Below are 2,558 nucleotides of genomic sequence, written 5' to 3'. Positions count from 1 at the left end.
GGGCCGGTCCGTCCGTCCCCACCCAGCCCTGCCCTCCTGCCCGCCTCCCACAGGACCGCGAGCAGAAGAAGCAGCTGCGGGTGCATGAAAAGATGACCTACTCGTCCAAGGTGTCTGCCAAGCACACCAGCCTGCGCCGCGAGCTGCAGCTGGAGGACGAGACGGAGGACCAGGAGGAGCGGGACGAGCAGCTGCGCAGCTTCCACGAGCAGGTGGCCTGGAAGCTCGCCATGACCCGAGGTGCACCCCACCCCCGCTCTGTGCCCCGAGGTCCCCAGCCCCGGTCTCCAGGCCCGCCTTTGCCCTTCCTATAGAGCAGTGCTTTTAGCGGGCTTGAGCCATGCGGGGTTGTGGTGTGGTGTGTGTGTGTGGGGTGGGCAACAGGCCTTCTTTATGCCTGACCTCTGCCTCCCAGGCCGCAAGGATCAGTTCCAGATGGACTGCCACCCTAGCAGCCTTTAAACCCTGGCGGTGTGTGCAGTCGGAATGCTGAGCTGCGCCGTGAGGGCAGGCTTCACTGTGTGTCGAATGTAGGCATCTCACCTGGCTTGTCTGTCCTGGGCAAGTCAGCTTTGTCCTGCTGCTGCCTCTTCTGCTGCTGACTAGCCTCGTGGGTCCCGGGGTTCAGTGTCTTCACTCACTGCATGTAGTGAGAGGCAGCTGTGTGTGAGCTGTTGTTATTTTCATCACCCGGTAAGAAGTCTGAAGGGCTTCCCTGGTGGCTCAGATAGTAAATAATCTGCCTGCAACACAGGACACCCGGGTTTGATTCCTGGGTTGGAAACATCCCCTGGAGGAAGGCATGGCAACCCACTCCAGTAGTCTTGCCTGGAGAATCCCATGGACAGATGAGCCTGGTGTGTGGGCTACAGTCCATGGGGTCACAAAGAGTCGGACACGACTGAGGGACAAAACAAGGAAGTCTGAAGTACTAAACATATGCATCAGTGTTCTCCCGATGAAGTATAGACCAGTAAGCTTGAAAGAACCAGTTGAGGTCAGAGTCCTGGACCCCTTGGGCTCTACGGGCCCTGAATGTGAACATGGAGAGACCCCGGCCTCCGCCCTGAATGTCTTTGACGTGTGGAGTGTGGCGTTCTACCTGTGTCTTCTCTCTGCCTCCACTGCCTGTTGTTGCTAAAACCCGGGAGTAGCAGGGGGCATCCAAGTGGGCAAGACTGGACCCAGCAGGTCTGACTTCCTCGAGGAGTTCAGGACGGCCAGGCCAGGCGTCTCGACTTAAAACAGGCCTCCTGGATGCGGCACGTCCTTCTGGAAAGGAGCGGGTTTGAGGACAAGGCTGAGAGCCCACCGTTGCATCCACAGCGGGGGCACCCCAGCCCATGCTCTCGGAAAGGCCGGCAAAGAGGCCCCGTGGGCCTTGGCCCCAACTGCGATGCCTCGCTGCTTGTGCTCCAGAAGGCGGCCCTGATGGCCATCCCAGCTTCCTCCCACCCGGCTGAACCCTGCCAGGGTGGACTTAGCCTCTGGGGGCTTGTACGTGTGCTCAGATGCTCAGTCATGTCTGACTCTTTGTGACCCTGTAGACTGTCGCCCCCCAGGCTCCTCTGTCCATGGGATTTCCCAGCAAGAACACTGCAGTGGGTTGCCATTTCCTCTCCAGGGGATCTTCCCAACCCAGGGATCAAACCTGTGTCTCTTGCATCTCCTGCCTTGGCAGGTGGATTCTTTACCACCAGTGCCGCCTGGGAAGCCTTGCTGGAGGCGTAGGGCGCCCCAACTAGAGATCTTGCTGCCTTGTTTTCTCTCTCACCACCCATCCTGTTACTGTCCTGGCCAATAGACCTTTCCTCATGACATCCAGCCAGGTGAAACTTCCAGGGTGGGGTGTCCAGAGCCTCATTCTAGGGAGAAGGGTGCTACAAGCAAGAGCAACTGCAGTCAGACCCGAGGAGGGACTTCCCACCTGGCCAGACTCCAGCCATGCAGACTGCTCTGTATCTGCACAGCCTGGGGGCAGAGCTCGCTCTGTTGTGGCCCCTGTTGTGACCCAGGCCTCAGGGCGGGCGTAGCGCACCTCCTGGCTCACAGGTCCCTGGCCACCGCCTGGGGATGCTGCTCCCACTGCCTGCTCACCCCCAGATGCCTCGTGCCTTTCACTGCAGAAAAGAAGCTGGAGCCCAACAACATCAACAGCTACGTGGACCAGAACCGGCAGATGTTTCTCATCCAGGTAGGCTGGCTGCCCCATGGGCCCCGCGCCCTGTCCCTGTGGGGCCCGCATGATGCCGCTCCCGCCCTCAGTACGCCCTGGACATGAAGCGGAGCGAGATCCAGCGGCTGGAGAGCCTGGCGGCCCAGGAGGAAGCCGAGCTGGAGCGGGCGGAGAAATTCCTGGAGAAGGACGCAGCCCTGTTCGATGAGTTTCTCAGGGAGAACGACCGCAGCTCCGTGCAGGCTCTGAGAATGTGAGCCCCTGCCTGGACCTGGCCCAGGCCTGCACGCCCACCACTCCCCTATCCCGCCTGCAGTGGCCGTGGACAGACCCCTGCCCTCAGTTCAGGCCCCTGCTTGGCAGCTTCCCCGCCTGCAGCCCT

At 60.8% G+C, this 2,558-nt stretch overlaps 1 protein-coding gene across 1 annotated transcript in view; it reads left to right on the top strand.

The window, feature by feature from the left end:
* The window catches only part of CCDC37 (coiled-coil domain containing 37), a gene marked incomplete at its 5' end in the record, with an annotated part of 14,374 nt that overhangs the window by 2,103 nt on the left and 9,713 nt on the right, over positions 1–2,558 (top strand). Inside the window, 3 exons of the mRNA XM_010836083.1 lie at positions 54–240; positions 2,127–2,194; positions 2,266–2,429. Of these exons, the coding sequence (XP_010834385.1) occupies positions 54–240; positions 2,127–2,194; positions 2,266–2,429 (419 nt within the window). The remainder of the gene's footprint in view (positions 1–53; positions 241–2,126; positions 2,195–2,265; positions 2,430–2,558) is intronic.

The sequence above is a fragment of the Bison bison genome, unplaced genomic scaffold, assembly GCF_000754665.1.
Source record: "Bison bison bison isolate TAMUID 2011002044 unplaced genomic scaffold, Bison_UMD1.0 scf7180017845612, whole genome shotgun sequence".
In the NCBI taxonomy this organism is placed as follows: Eukaryota; Metazoa; Chordata; class Mammalia; order Artiodactyla; family Bovidae; genus Bison; species Bison bison.
Note: the sequence above shows the minus strand (reverse complement) of the source record. Positions and strands in the feature narration are given on the sequence as shown.